This window comes from Sinocyclocheilus grahami, unplaced genomic scaffold, assembly GCF_001515645.1.
Source record: "Sinocyclocheilus grahami isolate Dianchi unplaced genomic scaffold, SAMN03320097.WGS_v1.1 scaffold1684.1, whole genome shotgun sequence".
In the NCBI taxonomy this organism is placed as follows: domain Eukaryota; kingdom Metazoa; phylum Chordata; class Actinopteri; order Cypriniformes; family Cyprinidae; genus Sinocyclocheilus; species Sinocyclocheilus grahami.
The window spans coordinates 34,214-56,271 of NW_015506863.1; the positions used below are offsets into that span (position 1 = coordinate 34,214).

At 37.3% G+C, this 22,058-nt stretch overlaps 1 protein-coding gene across 1 annotated transcript in view; it reads left to right on the forward strand.

Moving 5' to 3' along the window:
* Positions 1-1,320: 1,320 nt before the first annotated feature.
* The window catches only part of LOC107572029 (contactin-associated protein-like 5), a gene marked incomplete at its 3' end in the record, with an annotated part of 100,873 nt that continues 80,135 nt past the window's right edge, over positions 1,321-22,058 (forward strand). The window contains exons 1-2 of the mRNA XM_016258432.1: positions 1,321-1,409; positions 18,112-18,222. Coding sequence (XP_016113918.1) covers positions 1,331-1,409; positions 18,112-18,222 — 190 coding nt within the window. The remainder of the gene's footprint in view (positions 1,410-18,111; positions 18,223-22,058) is intronic.

Below are 22,058 nucleotides of genomic sequence, written 5' to 3' on the forward strand. Positions count from 1 at the left end.
TGTACACTATATACATTTAATTTAATTTATGCTTGTGATGACAAATAGATGCATGAAATCAGTTTATTTAGGTTTATGATTGATTGTCCTTTAAATATCAGGAGACAATCAAATATAACATTAATAATTGCCCCAACGGTCTTTGCCACTATGAAGATGCTTTGACTTACCTGACATCCTCGTCGATGTAATCCAGTTTCAGTTAAACAACTGATCTCAGCAAACACAAGGAACATTCACCGGTAAATGAGAATGTTCTTCTTAAATACAGGCCATAAATAATATAAATCGCATGCACAGTTGTATTAATCATAGCCTAACTGAATGTAAATGTTTTTGCTTAAAAAATGTCGCCATTATCTCGACAAAACGTTCTCGTGGCTTCAAAATACCACGACGCATCACCAAAGTCCCTTTAATTCTATAGTATTTGCTATCACATTCAACAACTGAACCCATCCCTTCCCAGACACCCTAATTCTCTGCCATTTTCAACTTCTGGAATCTGACGACACTTCCGCTTTCAAGGCCTCGTGCAAATCTTCTCAGCGGATACACAACAGCATGTCACACAGGTATCACTCTTTTATCCATTTTGCGATTTGGGACAACCTAGTACTTTATAAGTTCTTCAATTTGCAATTTATATGGTGGGAACTCCACGTATTCAGACTCAATGAAAGAAGGTAACGGTCAGGGTTTCATCAGGAATCTACCTGAGGCACGTTACCTAAATCCACATTAGGCACGTTATTTTTGACAGGGGTTTTCAAACTTTGATGTCACGGCCCCTAATGATCAACTTTTTGTGAGGGTTCACCTTCCTAAAATATAAAAGGCATATATATTATCATACATATTATCATGTCTATAAATGTGTATAAACATAGGTGAAAAATTACATTTAGAACAAAATAATAAAGTCTGTATAAAGTAGAATTAAATATTAAAAATCAAAATCAGTACATTTTAACTACTTTTTATTCCATTGAGGCACCTTGGTTTAAAAATGTATAACAAGGGAAAAAAATGTGGAGCTCTCCGTGGTCCTGAAATCGAGAGCCACTTGTATCCTCAAGCTTACAGTATGCAAAGAGCGAATGACTGAGATCAGCACTAACCCAGAGAGAGAGAGAGAGCGAGAGAGAGAGAGAGAAAGCGCAAGTGATGGATCAGTCCTTCACATGGATCTGAGGAAATAGCGGGAGGCTCGCGCTCATTCTTGGCTGCAGCTCATAGTGGTGGGAGTCAGAGCGCTACCTTCACGAGATTTAACGGGTTTAACGGTCGGAGGTGCCCCAGAAGTGCGGAGCGGAGTACTTTTCCAAACATGAGGTTCCACAACAGCATCGGAATGTTCCTCCTCACGGCGTTAAGCGCGTTAACTTCAGTTTCATCGGCGAGTAACTGTAAGTTTATGTATTTATTCTGTGAAATACAACTGTTCAACAATATGTCGTTGTATTAAACCTAATCTAAACACATACACAAATCCTGTCAGGCTGCTCGCGTTTAAAATGCAGTTTGTAAGCTGCCAATATATACAAAAATCGCAGTATCTTTATTTATTAAGTATTAATGAAGTAGCATTCATAGTGTCTCTTATGTATTATGTTATGAGTTTTGTATAACAGATAACTTCCCTATTGTGGCTTTTTGAAGTGACTCGACGTTGTAACTGTGTATAATTTTATTTTTGCTTACTTTAAATTTGGCATTAATATATGTTATCGAAGCTGGTCTAAGCTCACATAGAAATGTCGTGAACCCTCTGGTGAGGCAAGAGTCGGTTCTTAAATAAAGATACAGAAATTATCACGTCAAAAGAAAAAGAAATAAAACTACTCTTTTGCCACCATAAAACAGACTGTGATACACCCTCGTCTTTCATCCGTGATCTCTCTCGCGCGCTCTCTCACATATACACACTAAGGCATGCACGAGCACAAAGACGCTTCTTGAAAAGTCACGCGATGAGTTGCTCGCTCTCATTTACCATTTCATTTCATCTGTTTGGAAGCAAGCGTGAGAGATGGGAGGAGTACTAAAGAAAAAAAATGCTGGTGATGCCTGTGAAGATCTGCCGTGATCGAACCGCCTCAGATACTCGCACGAAAGGATGCAGTGTGTGTGGGTCAGGTGTTGTCAGCGTCCTCCCGAGAATAGTTAAACCTGAAATCACCTACATTGGGGAGACTAGCAAACTGTGCATACTAGGAATATCGCTACAATGTCTAAATGAAAATATAAACATGAGAAGTGTGTATACGAGGGCAGAAAATATTATTAGCCAAGTGTACAATAGAATAAGCAATAGAAGGCATGGAAAATCACCACTATATTAGAAAAAAAACGTGGTGAAAACTATATTATGAGACGTGTACAGGTTTTTGGTACATTTGTGGGGACATTATTTATTTACTTTATTTGTTTTATGCCCACACTAACATTGAAAGCTGTCAGAAACTAACTTTGTAATTTTTGAGATTGTCCTCACTTGGAAAAACACTTGGCCAAACATTTTTTGGTCTAAACCCACTAATCAGGTTAACCAATTATGTTGATTCCCTCGCGTGGGGCTGCCTTCTTAAAGTATAAAAGCTTCTGGCAATATTTTCGACCCATACAGACCCATTTATACTGTGTGAGTAAGGCCAGATATTGTTAGCAAAATTAAACGGGTTTTACATTGTCATTGTACCAAAACCAAAAAAAGAAAAAAATATATCAAAGATACTGCAGTGTACTGTTAGATATACAGAGGTTGGACAAAATAATGTGAACACCCTTTGTTATAGGGATTAATAACATTTCTGTAGGCTATAGTATAGTTAAAAATAATAATAACAATAATAATGTTGTGATTGTTTATCTCTTTATTGTCTATATTCTCTAGGTTTATAAGGTTGTATCTAGGTTGTGTTGTGTTCAGCAGTGTTTAGCACATGCTGTGGGTGAAATGGGTGACTTGCCAGACTTCCAAAAAGGGCAAATCATGAAAGCCCATTTAGCAGGAGCATCTGTACACAAAGCTTGGCAAGACTTCATTAGCAAAAAAGATTAGTGGGTGAAAACCCAAAGTGAATAATAGGAACCGGGAAGGATTCTAGAAGGAAAATAATTCTGTCCAAACAACAGAACTGCTGCTGCAAAGTGATAGCCAACCTCGATATTCACCTTGAAGTCCCTGTTTCCACAAAAACCAACCACAGAGAGCTTCACCAAGCCAACATCTATTATAGATCTATTATAGATCACAGACAGCAATGCTGAAATGTGGAAAAGATGGTGTCATGATCATGGACAGTTGGAGCACCAAAATTAACTTAATTCACCTGACTTGAATATTATGAAACCACTGTGGGCAGTTTTGGAGAGAGGAGTGAGAAGCAGATTCCCTTCTTCAACAACTGGCAGATGTTCTGATAGATGACACTGGACACTGGAGACTATTTAGAAGTTGTATGAATCTATTATAAGAAGGTTGGAAGCTGTATTAAAGGCACATGCCGGTAGAACACCTTAATAAAGAAGCATTGCCTATTTTGCAGTTGTTCACATTATTCTGTCCAACCCCTGCATTTCAAATGTATTTGAGTTGCGCTTTTACAAAACAAATTTAGTTCCAAAGCAGTTTTGTCAACATTCTAAGTGATCAAGCTAAAATACAACCTACAGCAGAACATGTTTTCACAACTATATCATTTTTTCCTATTAATGAAATAGAATACAATTAACTCGCATGATCTCATGATTTCCAACCACTCTTTAGAAAGCCATAGCAGAAGCAAAACTATGGTAGCTTTGGTAAATTATACGTTTATTTATTTATCTGGAGGTCCTCCGTTTGAAAAACCCTCAATTAACTGTGCAAGTGTGTTGGGGTGCAGTAGAGGAATTAGTCAGACTGGTGAGGGTTGAGTCAAGCGTATAAGTGTGATTGGTGAGAGTAAGAGTAGTGCATGAGTGTGACAAGGTTGCAAGTGTTTTGTTTAAGGAATGTGGAAGGTTGCTGTTGAAGAGCAATCAGAACCGCCCATCTAAGGCAGAGGTGTGCAGCTTCTGTAAGACAGCGAAGTGGCATTTAACTCGCTCCCCGCTGAGAACAAAAGCCCTCTGCAGTTTTCAATCTGTCTCTCACAGACTTCAGTGCCCATGAAAAGATCTGTGAGTGATTGAACTCATGGACCCTTGCCAGGAGAAAATAACTCCTTTAAATAAGTTACGTTTTGGAAAAAGTGCTCTGAAATAGAGAGCAAATGTGAGATCAGGGCTATATGAACAATCAGACAAAACCCTAGAGTAAATGCAGCTGATTATACTGGGAGAATGCTTTAAAAAAACTTTAGACTCAAAATGGGATCCAGAAATAGGTTTATGTTGTTTTACACCCTTTCAGCTTTCTGTAAATAAAGCAGCAATCACTATAAGCAGTACATTCAATTTGTAATGTGACAATGTCTTTCTGGCATCATACCACAGAAAATCAAATTGCAGTGAGCTGAATTGCAGTGAGGTTTCTTAGCCATTTGCTACGTGTTTCCATGTATTTCAGGCACATGCATGTTATCGTTACACTGGTAGAGCAGCAGAATTGTTTATTTGCCTGCACAGAATGCACTTCCATATTGTATACATTATACAAGGAACAGAAAGCATGCTTACACAGGCTTACAGCTGTTGATGTAGATTAAGGAATTTAGGCAGTCAAGTCAGCCTGAATTATGCTCTGTCTGTGTGCTTCTGAGTCATGTGTTTACAGTCTTTTCTACTGAGTGTTACGTGTGACTTGTGGGTGATTATTTATGGAGCTGTTTTCTGTTGGTTTTCACCGCATTCATGAAATGCTGGAGGGATGTCTTGCTATATTTATAATCAGTTTTGGGCGTCACTCCAAATGCTGAAGCTAGTTTTTAAATCATGTAGCTTTTCTGCAGTGAAGCTATTTTATTGATTAGTTATGGGGCAGAGCTGACAAACTTTATGGTATTACATTTTTGACAGTATTTAAGCGATCAAGTCATGTTTTTCTGTCGGCTGTTTAGAATCAGGCCAGATTCATGAAAAACTTCTTAATGTGCCCCTATTATGGATTTTTGGAAAATTACATTTCATGCAGCGTGTAATGCAGCTGTATGTGAATGTAAACAGTCTGCAAAGTTGTAAGCTGAAAGTGCATCATAAATAAAGATATTGTCTCTCAAAAGACAGAGTTGACTCTGAACCGCTGTTTTAAATTTGAATCCCATTCCGTGAATTTCACAAATTCTTACGTTTGCATAATTCCCGCCGATGTTCTGCGTGGACATCCCGTGAAAACAAACTTTAAACGTTGTAGCTCGTTCGTGTGGATAACATAATGTCAAGAAGACACTGTGCTCTGCGCTGTGAAAGTGAATTCAGTTTGATGATCCAAAGGATGAGGCTGTGAAGAATCAGTGGTTAAAATTCATCTTTACTAAGATACCACAGCAGTTAAATTACAAGCTTTTGCTGTGTTCCCGTCATTTCACTGATGACTGCTTCTCCAATCTCCGCGAGTTCTATGCGGGATTTGTAAACTGAACTTTTCCCCCAGTGATTCTTTCTATTTAGAACAGAGTGGAGCACTATTATTATTATAATAGAATGTATTATTGATAAACCGTATTCCAGTACTGGTGATGGGCATTCCTTTTCCGACATGCGCTGTACACAGTAGACCAATCACATCTGACTGGGTCAGCAGACCAATCAGAGCAGAGTAACATTATCCAAAGGAGGGGTTTGGAAAGATGAATCTTTGAATGAATCGTTTGAATATTTCCAATCAGGAAATATCTAGATTCTCAAATATGTGTAAATAAATGCGTTTTGCACCTTTATATATTATGTTATTTGATCTATAATGGGTGATGGGCAAAGTAGACTAATAATGTAATCTATTAACTATAAAAACCCGTCTTAAGTACCAGATATGGGTGTCATGCGGCATGCCGTAAAATATTTTTAATTGACTGACTTTGTATTTAATGTGAATTTAATAACAATATTGTAAGTTACCAATTGAACAGACTGCGATGTAAGTTTGAATTGCTAGAATATGTGGGGTGTGTGCGCGCGAGGCGCCGGTGCGATCGAACAGCTGAAACATAAAAAACTTCATTTTTGGAGTAAGATATAATCCGCAAAAGTGTTTACTTTTATTTTTGCACACTCACAATAAAAACAAGATTTGTGCTTTTGCAAAATAAAGCAAACAAACAGAATGCGCATTGTCATCCTTTCCTTTCCTGTTTATGGAGCGCCGTGCCACTAAATCTGTTAGCTTAATTATTTAAGTCAGATATATTTCGCTTTTCTTTTTTTTTTATTAAAACAAATTGTTATTTTTATTTTAGGCCTATTACATTTTGTTCCAGGGCTTGAAAACCTGTGCCTAGGCTAGTTAGGTCCATGCAGAAACTTGTGAACGATGCTCTTAGTTGTGGCATCTCCGTTTAGTGACATCATTGAATGCTCCGGGAAAATGTATAGTCAGTGTCGGTCTGTCACGAATCCGGTCCATGAACTTCCTTCTGCTAGCCATCAGAGGTCACCCTTTCCGATTTCATTGACTCTCGCACTACACACTGTTGCACATCACCCCGGACTACATATCCCATCATTCATTGCACTGATTGCACTCAGCACGGATTGCACACCTAGGACTATTCTTGTGTCTTGCCTGCCATATACCTGTCTGCCTCTGTTTGACCCTGCCTTCTTTATGACCACGTCTCTGTCTTCTCCACAATAAAGCTTTGCGAATGGATCCACACGTCTCAAGTCTTGTCCGCTCCGTAACACGGTCACGGCGCCTTTTAATTGCTGTTTTGATTCCAGCAATTATTTATTTACAAATTATAAGATTATGACAAGTGGGGTATAAAAGCTTTGTTTATTAGAGGAATATTTGGTTAGCTGGAAAATCTTACATCGCGACCATGCTTTTGGAAGTCGTTTGAGCCCATATAGCCTACATTTATGCGGCTTTGTTCTTGGTCATGAATTTCCACAAATTCAATAATATTTAGGCATTGTTTCTTTTCCTAAATCCTCACTGTCTAACCCTCTAATTTATAAATTTTTCAAATATGAAACAATTATCTGGGGAAATGACTGTTACTACTTCTATTGCATTCCACGTTGAAGAACTTTGTGTTGTTTCTATTTTAATGCACTTTTAAAGTTTAAATCACATTAAAAGCTTAATTTGTAATTAGGAATGAATGATGATGCATTTATATACCGTCACCGTCACTCACAGCCGCTCGCACGTGTTTTGCGCATGAGCCGCACGCAGCCCAAAATTAAACTGCTTAATCGACCATCGATAGCTTTAATCGATTGCATCTCTTATCGACAATTAATCCCTAGTCCACAGCTGACAGCTTTACCTGCTGTAGTTTGTTCAAGTTACGCATGAAATAGACACTACTTTTCTGCGCTTTTACTTCGCACATCTCCGGTCACAGCAAAAACTTATCTCGCAAATAATATTTTTGGTCGCAAATGTGACCGTTTTAGTTGCAGTCAGAAGCCCTGTAATGTAAAATGAAATTCATATTATAAGAAAATGTAAGTGTTTTTTTGACTTTGCATGCATTTAAACCTGTTGTTGGGAACTCTTAAAACCAAATTAGAAACATTTCAAATAGCATAATAGGGGCACTTTAAGAAAGAAGTTAAGACATTTCTCGAAAAAAAAAATTCCAAGTTCATAGGAATGTTCCTAAATGCAGTTCTTGAAATAATCTTTAGAAGCTCTTTTTAAGAGCATATATATGTTATACTTGTTATACTTCTGTGTATTTGATTGTATCTCACTGATCAACTGAAAAACACACTAGTATTTATGTTGTGATGCTTAATTACAAAAATTAATTTGAAACAACCCACCCTCAAGCCATCCTAGGTGTAGTAGTGGAGTTATATAAAAAAATGTCCAGGCTCCTCCAAGCTTTATAATGGCAGTTACTGGGTGTTGCTATTCATATAAAGTTTTAAATATGGATATTTTTCTTACACAAATGCATTTGCTTCAGGGGGCCTTTTTCACTCAGTAAAACCTAAACATAAAATGTATGAGCATATTCTATAAAGTGATGACGTGAACATGCACACAGACAACAGACACAGCCAGTAATGAATCTTTTGGGACAGGACAGAGGTTATAGTTCCCTTATCCTCCATAAGGTATTCAATTAAAAAATGGCTTTCACCCTTAATTCCAGGGCCTATGTTTTATTCTCCAACAGATCCAGCTTTATGTGCTGGTGTGCATAAGGCAGGCCTAAGAAAAGCTCCAGAAAAGCCATTCATATTAGAGCAGAGCTGTTGAATTAAGAAAGGCACAATCTTTATGTACTTTACTTTAAGCATGAATGTTAAACGTAAATTAAATAAACCACACAAATCCAAAGCTCTGAAGGTTTGAAATTCCAGCAGCAGACGGGCATAAATAATCACAAAATGCCCTGTGTACAAATTTGTTTGTTTGTGAGTGGCACTGACGTCTGAAATAATCAAAATTCAGCTTGCCAAGAGAACAGTTTGATTGTTTTCTGCTGACCCTAAAGCTGCGGGTTCAATCATTGTTGTCTGCAGGACAGCCCAGACGTTGCTCAAATACACAAGAAAAACTGTAAAACTCAGGATGCATTTCATGTCAAAAAATGAAATGCAATGACTTTGATTTGACTGTATCCTCATCATTGACCTCATCTTTACATTTTTTTATTTCTTGTGGGAAATAAACAAACAGGAATGGTATGCGCTTAAAAAGAACAATGAGTTCTCAGGTGCGTAAAGCAAAAGGGAGAAAGTTTTAGTCCAACAAGTCGCTGAATTTGTCCGCACACTGAAAAAAAATTCCAATCAGACCAAAAAATGTTCTCTCAAAAATGTTGTTTTTATTATCCATATGCAAAAGTGACAAAAGTGCAAAGTGTATTAAAAACAGACCAAAGAGCAGACGTTTCAGCCCATGCTTTCTTCAGTGCTCATACCTTGTGGGAAATAAACACAAATTATTATAAGTATTAGTATTATTAATCATTTTGTGTGCATTGTTTTAGTACACTGAGAAAAATTTGGTGTATGGCAAGTAACATTGAACTAAACAGGAACTTTTAAAAGTAGAAAGACTGAAATGGCATTTTCTTGTAAAACATACTCCAATAATCTTAGTTATTTATTTAATTACCGTGTAATATGACTGGCTAATCTTGAGATTGCATATTCCTGAACTCATCTCATGTTAGGACAGTATTCGTCATTAAAAATGTGTAGAGCTCAGCCTCCAGATATTAAAAGTTAAGCATTCATCACACAGTATGTAAGGCAGGCATGCTAATGGCTCCGTCCCGCTTGATGCCTGGATTACCTCTTGATTTCAGAGGAAGTATCTCAGCCCGCAAACTGCAGCTGACAGGCTTGCCTCATTCTGTTAAAATGTCAGGATTACTCAAAGTTATGTCACATAATTTTTTCAAACTTTGACGCCCAATAATGCACTAATGGATAAGAGCGTGGCTGAAAATTTAATTTGTATAATTAGATTGTGTGTACACTTTGAGCCTACATTACATAAGTAGAGTCAGCATAAACTGCACACTATTTGCTCATTATAAGTTGGCAGTGTTTACATGCAGTATTACAGGTTATTTATTTTCTCCAAACATCTAAGACAAGTACAAGAATCTTGAGTTTTCTGAATAAACTCCATTACCTTCACAGTCACTTGCTCTTCACTGTCAATAACGTCAGAGCTGCATCTGTGTTGTTCTAATAGCCACAGAGGTTTTGTCAACTTGCAGAGGATCACTGAAGCAAGGTGGGCTTACTGACTGCATAAAGAGATGTGTCTGGTGTCATGTACTGTCTCAGAGAATTGCTCATGTTAATTTATATTCAGTGTGGATTCTTCAAGGTTGTTGTATACTCTTGTGTAGTTTATTTAAAAAACGTACAGCACTGCTTCTGAATGTTCACTCTGTGTTGCTGCATCTCAGGGATTCTCATAATGTCTTTAGTTTTTACAGGCTTTTTGCTTTTACAAGCATATTGCTAAGCCTATGCTGTTCTTAGTTATATTAGACAATTTCATGTTTGATTTTTAAGGACATTTTGTTTACCTTGGTACAAAAAACCCTTTTAAAGTCCTTTGAATTAAAAGAAAAAAACTTTAGGGACGTAATACAAATTCAAACTATATTTAATAATAATGTAATTATTTATACGCCTACTGTATAAAATATGTAAACTGCTAATCTTAGTCTATTCTTCTATGTGACGGGCAGCCCAAACAGAAGCTACACTGTAAAAATACTTTTTTTAAAGCTTTAAATAAAACTTTGAAAAAATTTGAGTTTTTCTACTTCACAATTTCACATTTAATTCAGTGTGTTAGTGTCTTTGTTTTGTAATTGTGAAATTTACTAGCAATTCTGAATTAAATATACCAATAATAACCAGGAAAAACTAAAGTTTTATGTATAATTATAAACAAGCCAGAAATACACAAGGGCTCTTATTTTGAAGTTTTTATGCTGTACTATTGCTGGCTGCTTATTCAAAAAGATGAGGAAGATAAAATAAGCACTCTTACAACTATTTACAATTTAGGGATGCTCCAATCGATCGGCCGGAGATCGGTATCGGCCGATAATCACATTTTATAACTCGATCGATACTCACTACACTTGGCCGATCTCACGAACCGATCGCAATTTGATGACGTCAACGTGTGACGACGTACATGATGTGTGGGACATAAATGATTTGGAGCCACAGTCATGTCATCGCCGGTGTGGAAATGCTATGACGTTTCGAGAAACAATGAAAAATTTGCTATTTGTTGTGTATGTTTTGCATGATGAAATGATGAATAGATGGTTCATTTATTTATAAAACAAAATATCTTCTTTGGCCATATTAGCCTAATCAATAGCATTAACACAGGCTTTACTCCTTTCAAACTATCTGGAATGTCAGATAGTTTGAAAAATGTAGTTAATATTTTATCATTTATGCATTATTTTATCCACCCGCGACCCACCCACAAATAATCAGAATGTATTTTTTTATTACCTGACCCGTGGATATGGGAAAAGCAAAATATGTTTGCTGCGTAAATCAGACGGACTTACTGAAAATATAAATTCATTCTCTGCCAGCAGGAGGTGCTTTAAAGCGTGAGAAACGGGTTTCCCCAGTAACGGCTGTACAAACAGCAGCGCTGAGCTCACAAATGCTGCTTTATCAGGCATATAACATGCAAGATGAAATGAAAATGACATCGAAAATTTTCTAAAGATTGACTTCCTTCAGAAATACAGTGATATAAAAACACCCGTGCCTCGTTTTGATTTTTAAACGTGCAGTACGTGCTCATGTTTATTCAACTAAGACTTTTGGAAAATCGGTCAGTTTTGATATTGTGGCGAGCACCACAAATAAATAAATGTATGGGAAACACATCCCACAGCACAACCACCTGAGCCCAACTTCAGTCTACTCATCACCTTAACTTTACAGTAACTGCTTTTGTAGCTGGTGCCATAGCCAGACTGATAAACAAACACAGACCGGAAGTTAACTTCGGGCCAGGCGCGTGCACCCGATCAAACCGTCTATATAAAGCTTGAAGCATCAGAATCACCATGACAAGAAATCGGTACTCAGTATCGGCTGCAAAAATCCTGATCGGAGCATCCCTACTACAATGTATTGCAATAGAAACACCATGAAATAAACCTTGTCATAATTCATCAACAGATCATAAGCAATATCTATTAGCATAATAGTGTGGTATTCATTGATTGCGAACTGCTCTGAAACTGCTAGAGTATGGTAGACGCCATACCCTGGCCTTCCCGGCCATACCCTGTTTGTTCATTGCCGTACCCTAGTTGATGTTTTTTAGACTCTTTAGGGGCCCACATAAATTTTTTTTATTTACACACGTGCTCCTAAATACATTTTAGAGTTCACACAAATCTATTTTTAGTCGCAAATGCAAGTGAAACACTTTCACTGTCAAGCCCTGCTGAGCTACATGAGGTTCAGATCTTTGTCACTTTCTGCTTTCAGTCCATCTCTGTACTGATCTTAGAGAAACATGATAGATGAGTTATTCTAAGGATCCGGTCGGGTGGGGGAGTTTGGCGATAGGGCCCTCCCAGTCACACACACATATCAAGAGGATCCTCCCTCTCACACACAAATGAAGATCAAAGAAGGCAGGCAGGGATTTACAGAGATTAAGGCAAAGTGAAGGACAAACAAAATCCTCCAGAGTTTTGATGAGGGGAAATTAAGGCCACGGCTCAGCATCGGATGAATACAAACAAATAGAGTGCCTGCCAAATGACACATCTCAGAGAGAAAAAAAAACATGCACATGCCAATAATATGTTTTTATCTTTAAGCAAAGATGTCATTAAATTAGGTTAAAATCACTTTTAAAAAAACTGCCATTATGTCATTAGGATCTATTGTCATAAAAAGGCTGTTTGAACTGGCATGTGGTGTGACATGCAAAATTCCATGTAAAACCTCTTTAAACAGCATTTCAAATTGTATTATAATTTTGTGCATTCTAATTGAAAGTAATTGAGAGACCACATGAAATATTTGTACTTTTAAAAATACATTTGTCTCACTGCAAGACCATTAGATAGACATTTAAAAGTGTTAAAATCTTGATGTTTAAAAAATTGTTTATGGCCCTTTACCCACTACCCTCTAGACACATTTTTTGAAGGAGATTTCAGATTCCTTTTCTGTGGTTTGAATCTCAAAAATATATATATCATACATCAGATCACGAAAGCTAAAGAGAGTATTTGTCAGGCAATCTTATCAAAGCTCCTATTTACACCGCAAGTACTGCTGTCATTCTGCTGGGAGATGATTTAAACAATGCCTGGCGGAAACACTGAGGAAACCCGTTAATCTCCCATTAATCTCCCACCTTAATCAGCGCTATCGTGGCGGCCCATCAGATGGGTAATCGATCCCACAAGCTATAAATAGCTTAGAGCGGTGCAGGCTAAACAACTCTCTTCTGATGTGATGTACGTTCATTAGACCTGGTTGCTCGGGGTGTTTAGCACATCCTGTCCGCTCAGTGATAATCATAAGTATCTCCTTTCTTTTTAATCTTTTACTCTATCCAGCATTGTTTACATCTGTCAAAAGCTGACCTGCGATTCCTCTGTACAGGGGTCAGCATACTTTTTTACATGAAGTGCCATGTCAAACAAAAAGTGTTGGTACACTTAAAACACAATTAAAAATGTATACATTTGCATACAGTATTCAAGTGTTCTAATGTTTAAAAGCTTTTCACAAATGTGTCTAAGCCATTTTTGCTGTTGATTTTGACTGAATGGTTCCAAAGTGATTTTTAATGGACGCATAAAATCAGCTATGGATATGTTCTACTATTTTTTGACAACCAAAAACAGTCCAAATACTTTAAACCGTATCTATTTTTTTTATCATTTGAAATTAAGCTCCTTTATATGAAATGTTTTGCTTAAAAGGTGGGACCACTGTAATAATACTACACTATTGAAGTACTATCCTTTTATTTTACATGGTATTTGTTATATGCAAAAAAACCCCCATCTAAACAGCAGACCGAAATGTGTCATTGCCGCAGCTCTACTGTGGGTCTGAGTGTGACTGTGCGACCCTCAGGACAGCAGATTTGTTTTGTAAAGTCTTCCAGTTTTAGTACAGCACAGATCATTTTCTAGTTTGCACTGTCTGTTGGATGCACAAGTAAATTGAAAAGATCTCTGCGCTGTTCAGTGAGCTGTGCAAGTAAACAGATCCGCTCTCCAGTGATTCAACTCAATAGTGCAGTTTCGTCCCACTTTTGGAGCATTTGGCTTCCCAACAGTCTATCATTACAAAGAAGGGTTGCTGAAAGATGCATGCAGATATGATTGACTTCAGCATTTCCAAACTAAACAACTAAATAAAATTATATGCATAATATTCTTCTCACTCCTCTCTTATTGCTTGCATTCCAATGATTACACCTCCGAGTTCCAATGGCAGCAAGCAACCTTGCCCAAGTTCCCTGCCGATCCTTTCTTCGTAGTCTTTCTTCACAGCCTTATTACCCGCATTCCCTTAAATTCTTCCTCTCATTTCTCTCTGCCATTCCCACTCTCTTTCTCTCTTATCTATGTCCCCGTGACCACATGATTAAAGCACTCCTGCCCATGTCACAGTGAGGCAGCACAGTAATAATGCCTGACCTTTTGAACAAAGGCCATGTGAATGCACTCTCAGGCAGATCAGAATGAAGAGTCCTTCAGAGACATGGACTTGCCTGAAACGTCACTGACTCAGGCGCACCTTTCTTAGGCCATTCAGCTTCTTCAAAATGCTGCTGCACAGGGGTTATTTCATGTTGGAAAAATGTTCTCTCTTCCTAGCCAAACACTTTACTCTCCTGGCTCTGTGGTCTCTGTCATCGTTATGTTGGGATGTGTGTGTGTGTGTGTGTGTGTGTGTGTGTGTGTGTGTGTGTGTGAGAGTGTGTGAAAGTGTCTGTGTGTACGGCCAAAAGGGAGTGAGAACAATGTGAAATTGTAGATGTGGTGATTTTTTAAAAATGTTGAAAGGTCAATGAGATGCTCATGCTGTAGATGAAGAGGCTTGAAGAGAGGTGCCTTTGTTGTTTTATCCATGAAGGGCCATAAACCATTTTTTATGAAAGATAAAAGCACAAATTTTGATTGGCTGATGAGGTGAAAGGGGCCCAGCTGAGGGTACTTATGAAACCATCAAAAGTGGTGGACTTACAACATTTTTTTTGAAGAATAATATTCCATTGTTCTTTTTAATATAAGTAGTTAGCAGTGTATAATTGCATGAATTGATGTCACATAAACTAAATCCATTGAATGCTTAGTTATCAAATTGTCTGTAATGCGTGTTCAGGATATTCATAAGTGAGATGGGTTATCATTATTTGGCATTGAGCTAAATGAGAGTTTTCCAATTCTGTTTCTGGACATCTACCGTCCTGCAAAGTTCAGCTCCAACCCTAATCAAATACACTTGAATTAGCTAAATAAGATATTCAAAAACACTTAATAATTACAGCAAGGTGTGCTGGAGAAAGGCTGGATCTGAACTCTACAGGATGGTAGATCTTCAAGAACAGGATTGGGCACCTCTGAGATAACTTTAAGAGAATTCAGTTCTTAAAGCTTTGATGAAACTGAAGTAGCAACAGACCGTTTCTTCCATATTCACCAGAGAGAAGTCTGTTGTTTCTCTGAAAGATCAAGTCATTACATTTAAATTAAGAATTACGAGTTCACATTTTTAAAAAATGAAACAAATGCTTAGAAGAATCATTCGGAATAAGATCAATATTATGCAGTTAGAGAATAGTTCTTGAAACAGCTAACACCAACCAGTGGCAGACCCTGCCCACGTTTGTTTTGAACTTATCTGTCAATACCGTGCCTATGAATAGGTTTGTGTTGATAAAATGGTACAAAAAAATTTATAAAAAGGTTTTTCTGCTGGGTTTATCTGTGTGTGTTCTAATAGATGATATGATGCTTTTTTTGGAAGAAAAGTATTGACAGGAATAGTCTGTGATAAAACAGTACTCATTAATACCACTGTGGAGATATCAGCCATGTTTTGAAATCTAAAGCTGAATATATAGTTTTAATCGGATTGCTTGAATGAGGTTAATGTAAAATTAAATATATATGACAGGATCTGTAAAATATGTATAGAATTTAAAAGAAAATTCACTCTCTCAGCTTTTGTAGTGATTGTCAGATTCTCTCAAAATGGGTCAACAAGCAACTGAAGAAAGCCAGCAGGATCAGTTTGCGTAGTGTATCATGTCCTATTATTAGTCCTTGTTCGTTTGTTGCCTCCAAATGTAATGTTTCTAAATCTTGAGTGGGATTATTAGTGTGAATATGTCCATCCCTAGTCTATGCTTACGGTAATTAAACATTAGTCCAATTTTGTGTGCCCTTATCATCCGTAACATCTTCAGGTCTAGACACTCCATTGGGAAATTAACTTTATTTAATGAAAAAAATCCTGTTAGAAATATCGCTGGAGTCAACAAGACCTCCAGTGTGTTTATAATCCTGACACTGCCTGTTTATTAATTTTCCCATGCAGAAAGGGCTTGATTACTTTCAGGACATGCAAAAGTTTCTTTATACGGTCCTTCTTGTGAATTCAGATGTGAAATATTTGGTTGTACCCATCAAATGATGTCATACCCTTGAGGGTGTCACATAAACGTCAGGTATATCATTTATAATCTGAGGTTGTATTTTCAGTGCAAACAAATCAACCTCAGATGAACTTTGCAGAACATTTAGTAGTACACTTCATCACTTTCTTCCGTGAACTTTCTTAAAATGCTACTCATTAATGTAGGAGTAAATCTGAGGGGGGTGTGGGGGGGGGTTGCGTGTTATTTGCTTAGCTGAGAGTGAAAGGACGATGCCGCAGCTGTTCTCTCTGATGCAGCGGAGAGCACTGCTGACTCAGATTATAGCTCCCTTATGGTGACAGTAACGCATGTGAGCCCCCTCACAATGGCGTGACTTTTCTCTTTTCTCATTAAGTTGAAAATAAGGTGGGAGTGTGTATGTGTGAGATGGAGAGAGAGGAGGAGGAAAAACAGAAATCGAAGAGTGGGTGAACAGAAAGATGGGCGAGATTGAGGAGGAGAGAACAAAAGAAATGGAGAAATGGCCATAGGGACTGTCAAAACGGGGAGTAGACAATTCAATGTCAAATGAGTGATTGTCAGGCAAAATGTTGCCACAAACGCAAAGGCCCTCTAAATAAAGATATATTTTTACCCTGGTCCATGGAGAGTGCTGCAAAGTGCTTACGCTGCTGAAACAGGAGAGAGCTTTAAAATGCTCCCTGGACACAGCTAATGGCTCCCTAACCTGCTGTTCATTGTTTTGTTATTCTGACGATACATGCAAATTTTGGAGGCTCGAGACTAATGTGTTTGGGCTGTCGAGCTGCGGTTCATTAGAGTCCTTTTGATCTGTGTGTTTCCATGGAAAAGGCCATTGAAGGATGCAAGAAAAGTAAATTATGGCATGTTATGTAGCTTTTAGGTACAATTGTCTTACATCTGGTGTGGTCTCACATGACCTTCCTGACATTTAGTCTTTGTCCATTTAAAAGCAGTTTGTGTGCTCGATGGATTGTTGCATAGTTAGTTGTATTATGTCCATACATGGGTGATGTATGAAAAGCAGTTTGTAATTGGTTGAACATTCCTCGCTTTACAACTGAAGGCCATAGAAATACTTTTTTTTTCAGTCTCTTTCGTCCGAACTGAAAAGGGGCTTGACCTTTAGCAAATGGGTATTCTTGCCTACGACACTGAGCAAAAACTCATAAGACTAAAATTACCGCTGCTGACGAGATTTGAATGAACTGTCTGATTCAGCTGGTACTGTCACATGATGTACCTGATTACAACATTTCTCACATCTAAACCTTTTCCCGACTTTGGTTTTGAATCCTATTATGTAACTCAAGATCTTGGAGGAGTGTAAAATTCCTGACATTCCAGACATTTTCAAACATGAAACATATTGAAGTGAATTCATTCAAAACAGACTGGGGTCAATGACTGACTGGCACTGACAATGTAGGCAGATGAAAGGCAGACTACATGTGACAGCTTGCAAGACTCAATACTTTAATTAACTCTCACAAACTGGGCGTTTTTGCAGAGAGCAGATGTCTACATCACGCTGCAATATGAGACTCTGCCAATACAATTAAAAGAGAGATAAAGTTGTTTCATTTCAGATTTGAACCCCATTAATGAGCTCAAATTGTATTTTTAGTAAATTGTATTCTGTAAAACAAATAAAATAATATTTAGTATTTAGTGTATGCATTAAAATAATATAATCATATTTTTAAAAAATCATGTAATACTATTTATTTAAGACTGAATAAACACTTAAACAGCTCTTTTGCATTTCAAATGAAGAACCGAAGGTTTTGGGTTGTAACTTAACTTTTGATTATATTTTTCTCCAGATTACTGCGAAGAGCCACTGGTGACATCCCTACCCCCAGCTTCTTTCCAGAACTCATCAAAATTCTCTGACAGAAGGTCACCACACTATGCTAAACTCAACAGAAGAGAAGGTATGTGCTCCTGTCGTGTTGTTCTCCTGCCCTCTTTGTACCAAATAATATCCACAGTTGTCTGTGTTTATGTGACTAGAGAATTAAGCAGAAGGGAAATTTGTCCTTGTCAGAAGAAAGTGTTGACGTAAAGCTTTTCTATGAATACCTAACGTAATGCGATTTAGCTTACACAAACTCTGCAAAAAAAGTATTAGAAAACTTTATACTTTCCTTGGAGGAGATGTATCAGTCTTCCGGTGTCCATGAGCAGTACTGATGTGAAAAGCTCTGTTGATTAGCTGTGCCTGAAGCAACATTTTGAGATTTTAAGTAATTTCTCAAGTGTGACAAGACAGAGACAAACATAAATCTCTAATGACAAAATGCAATAACCACTCAAAATGTAAATACAGACTCAAAGGAAGGTAATTGAATCGAAAGAAGTTTGGAAGTTTTAGTAATCAAATGTAATTTGTCAAGGGTTTTTTTCTCCCTTAATGCTTGGTGTAAGTTAATATTCGATTCCATGTTAACAAATTCTCATTTTATTAAGTGTTTGCACATTTTTATCCAACAGCTATGATTTTCCAGGGCTGCCAAAAGCATAAGCCTAAGTAGATCATAAAAATCACTGGCACCAGGTAATGCGATTTAGCTTACACAAACTCTGCAAAAAAAGTATTAGAAAACTTTATACTTTCCTTGGAGGAGATGTATCAGTCTTCCGGTGTCCATGAGCAGTACTGATGTGAAAAGCTCTGTTGATCTCAAAAGCAACATTTTGAGATTTTAAGTAATTTCTCAAGTGTGACAAGACAGAGACAAACATAAATCTCTAATGACAAAATGCAATAACCACTCAAAATGTAAATACAGACTCAAAGGAAGGTAATTGAATCAAAAGAAGTTTGGAAGTTTTAGTAATCAAATGTAATTTGTCAAGGGTTTTTTTCTCCCTTAATGCTTGGTGTAAGTTAATATTCGATTCCATGTTAACAAATTCTCATTTTATTAAGTGTTTGCACATTTTTATCCAACAGCTATGATTTTCCAGGGCTGCCAAAAGCATAAGCCTAAGTAGATCATAAAAATCACTGGCACCAGTGATCTCTTCAGTCTACTTATGATTACAATGCTTTTGGGAAACGCAGCCCTGGTCAGTTTTGTTATTTAGAAGGTTTACGCTGAGTTATTGTTCTAACATGAATTATGAACATTTTGTCGTCATTTGCTTACTATCATGTTGTTAAAAAAACCTGTATGACCTTTTTTTCTACTGTGGAACATAGCATATAATACTTTGTCTTTTTTTTTTTATCCATACAATCGAAGTCAGTCATCACCAAAACTTTTTTGGTTACCATACCAAAATTCTTTAAAATATCCTTTGTATTTCACAGAATAAAGGAAGCCATATGGGTTTTTGAAGGTGCGTTAATGTTAATTGAATCCATTTACAGTAAATCAGAAATGCCAGTGGATGCATGTTCCTGATCAACAGCAGCCCCAGAAACCATCAGGAATCAAATCCAGAAGGAGTATAATAGCTGCTCTTGATTTACTTAATGATTCTAAAACACTCACAAACTAACTATTGTGCCAGACTGGACTTTGGCAAAGCACGGGGTATAACAAGAGGACTGTCTAAATTATTACAAAGCAAACGTGTTGTGGTTTTTACTTCGGGGAGGTGGAGAGCAGTTTGATTAATGCAACCTTCCAATCAGCAGCTGATTACAGTCTGTAGAAGCACTTGAGAAAACTCCCCAGCCAATTAAGCAGTTAAGCATAGACATGCCATAAATACCAGCTTATGCTGAGGCCCTCTGAGAGCTTTGTTTTGTGCACTGTAAGATGTTTGTCCTCATGGCCCAAACACACTCCAAGAACTTCCTTATTATACTTGGTTGCAAATGATCACACTACCAAACTCTGTAGTGGATTCGTAACTTTTTGGATCAATGGTATCTTCCAGCGGTAATAAGTGGGGCTACGATATGTCGGCTTGTCCCTGTCACCCTCAAGGCATTTCTTTTTCTCATCTTGCCTCTTGCTTAGTAACAGCAGGAGGTTTCCTTTGGCTGTGAAACACAGACAGGCAGCCCGTTCCCAGTCACTGCCAGCCTGATCCAAACATGTACAGACACCAAATGTTGTTACCTTTAGATCTATCCATCTATGCATGATCTGTCTCTAACGGTCATTAGAATACAAGATATGTAAATTGTAATTTATGTCTGTGCTTATAATTTGTGTCCGTTTAGAATTTCTTTAATAAATCAAATAAATTATTAATTCTAAAAATAAATTTTATGGATGCACATACTGTATAGGAATGTATTATCTGCCTCCTCATGGAGCCTGCACTGAAATGTAATAAGCTCAGAGTATTCACCCTTACCTTTTGCGAAAATCTTCACAGATGATATGTACCCAGTCACTGAACAGCACTGATGAAGCATTTATTATCTGACCATCTTGTCCTGACTTGCCCTGAAGCAACCCTGTCATACTTGACCTTGAGGGTATCCTTTTTCCACCCCAGCTTGATGTCCTCTTGAAAAACAGCTTTAACTTTAGCAAGGTGTGTGTGGTATTGACAAAAAAAATGTATCTCTATATGTTCTCCTATTTTGTCGATTACGATAGCTAGACTGGTTTAGGTCTGTCATGGACAGCTGACTCCCGAAGCTTTTCATGTTCTTCATATTCTGTGCGGTGGTTAGTTCAGGTGAGCGTGATTTGACCAAGTACAACATGTTCCTGGATCAACATCCTTGTTGATCCTGGAACATCATTCCAATCAACCAATCAGAATTGAGAGATAACTTTTCAGGAAATGTCCATTTTAAGCTTACAATCAGGATTAGGTGCTTCTACGCCCTTGTTAATCAGCTATCATTTCCCTTTGATTTTAGGAATAAATTATGGGTAAGGTTAGGTTTAGGAGGGGGGGATTGGGTTAAGTCTGTATTTTTGGACAGTAATGTTGATCCATGATCAACAAAAGATGTTGATCCAGGAACATGTCTTACTTGGCAAAATCACGGCGACCGGTTAGTTCACATCAGTGATAGAAATGAACTTTTTAATTTTTACCATTATAATACCAATTTTTATAATCTTATTTAGATGTATGCATTTTATGTCAAAATCCTAATCAATAAATTCAATTAGAATAAGACACTGTTACCAGTCAAATGAAATCTGTATCAACTTAAATCCATCTTTGCACTTCAGAAGTGGCACAGAAGCTAATCTGAAGTAACATTTAGAACAGCCTGTTTAATGCAGTTCAGAGTTGGCTTAGATGCATTAACATTGCTTGTACAATCACATAAGCAATGCTATGAGATTGTTTTTTTTAATGAATATTCAGTTTATTTGTTCTTTATAAATTATTTAAAAATATATATTTTATAATGTTTTCTGAGGTGCAGTTTTAATGTTAGTATGTTTTTTTTTTGTCATAATTTAGATATAAATAATTTTTTACCCTCAATTTAGCCCTCTGATTTGAATACAGATTCATTCATTAATGAAGCACCACTATGGCTATGTACGCACTGCAGCTAAATTCGGTTGTCAGTTCACCTTTTACTCCTTAATCGCGTTCTGTACACACATAATTCTCTAAAATACGGGGAGTGACAACCGCATTTGACAACCGTATTAACTCCTGAAAAAAACAGGTACTGACAACCGCATTTACTGAAATTCTATGCTGTGTGTTTGGAACCGAACTGAACAGTCTTTGCACTTCAGAAGTGGCACAGAAGCTAATCTGAAGTAACATTTAGAACAGCCTGTTTAATGCAGTTCAGAGTTGGCTTAGATGCATTAACATTGCTTGT